This window comes from Mesitornis unicolor, unplaced genomic scaffold, assembly GCF_000695765.1.
Source record: "Mesitornis unicolor isolate BGI_N332 unplaced genomic scaffold, ASM69576v1 scaffold42203, whole genome shotgun sequence".
Taxonomy (NCBI): domain Eukaryota; kingdom Metazoa; phylum Chordata; class Aves; order Mesitornithiformes; family Mesitornithidae; genus Mesitornis; species Mesitornis unicolor.
The window spans coordinates 1-329 of NW_010176110.1; the positions used below are offsets into that span (position 1 = coordinate 1).

Below are 329 nucleotides of genomic sequence, written 5' to 3' on the forward strand. Positions count from 1 at the left end.
CACCATGGTGACACCCTCTGACCCAAATACCCCCTGGGACCCCCCTCATCACCTGGGGCTGATGCGTTTGGCCACCACGATGATGTCACCCAGGCTGGCAGGGGACTTCACGCGGGCGCCCGAGCCCATGGTCATGGCCACCAGCTTCTCTGTCAGCGTGTGGCAGATCTGGGGGGGACAACGACACAGCGGGGATGGCCACCAGTGTCACCAGGGCCTGTCACCAGTGCCACCAGTGCCACATGTCACCAGTGCCACCAGTGTCACCAGTGTCACCAGGGCCTGTCACCAATGCCACATGTCACCAGTGTCACCAGTGACACCAGTGT

At 62.6% G+C, this 329-nt stretch overlaps 1 protein-coding gene across 1 annotated transcript in view; it reads right to left on the reverse strand.

The window, feature by feature from the left end:
- Positions 1-52: 52 nt before the first annotated feature.
- TMEM98 (transmembrane protein 98) overlaps positions 53-329 on the reverse strand; it is a gene marked incomplete at its 3' end in the record, with an annotated part of 1,394 nt that continues 1,117 nt past the window's right edge. Inside the window, 1 exon segment of the mRNA XM_010181653.1 lies at positions 53-168. Coding sequence (XP_010179955.1) covers positions 53-168 — 116 coding nt within the window.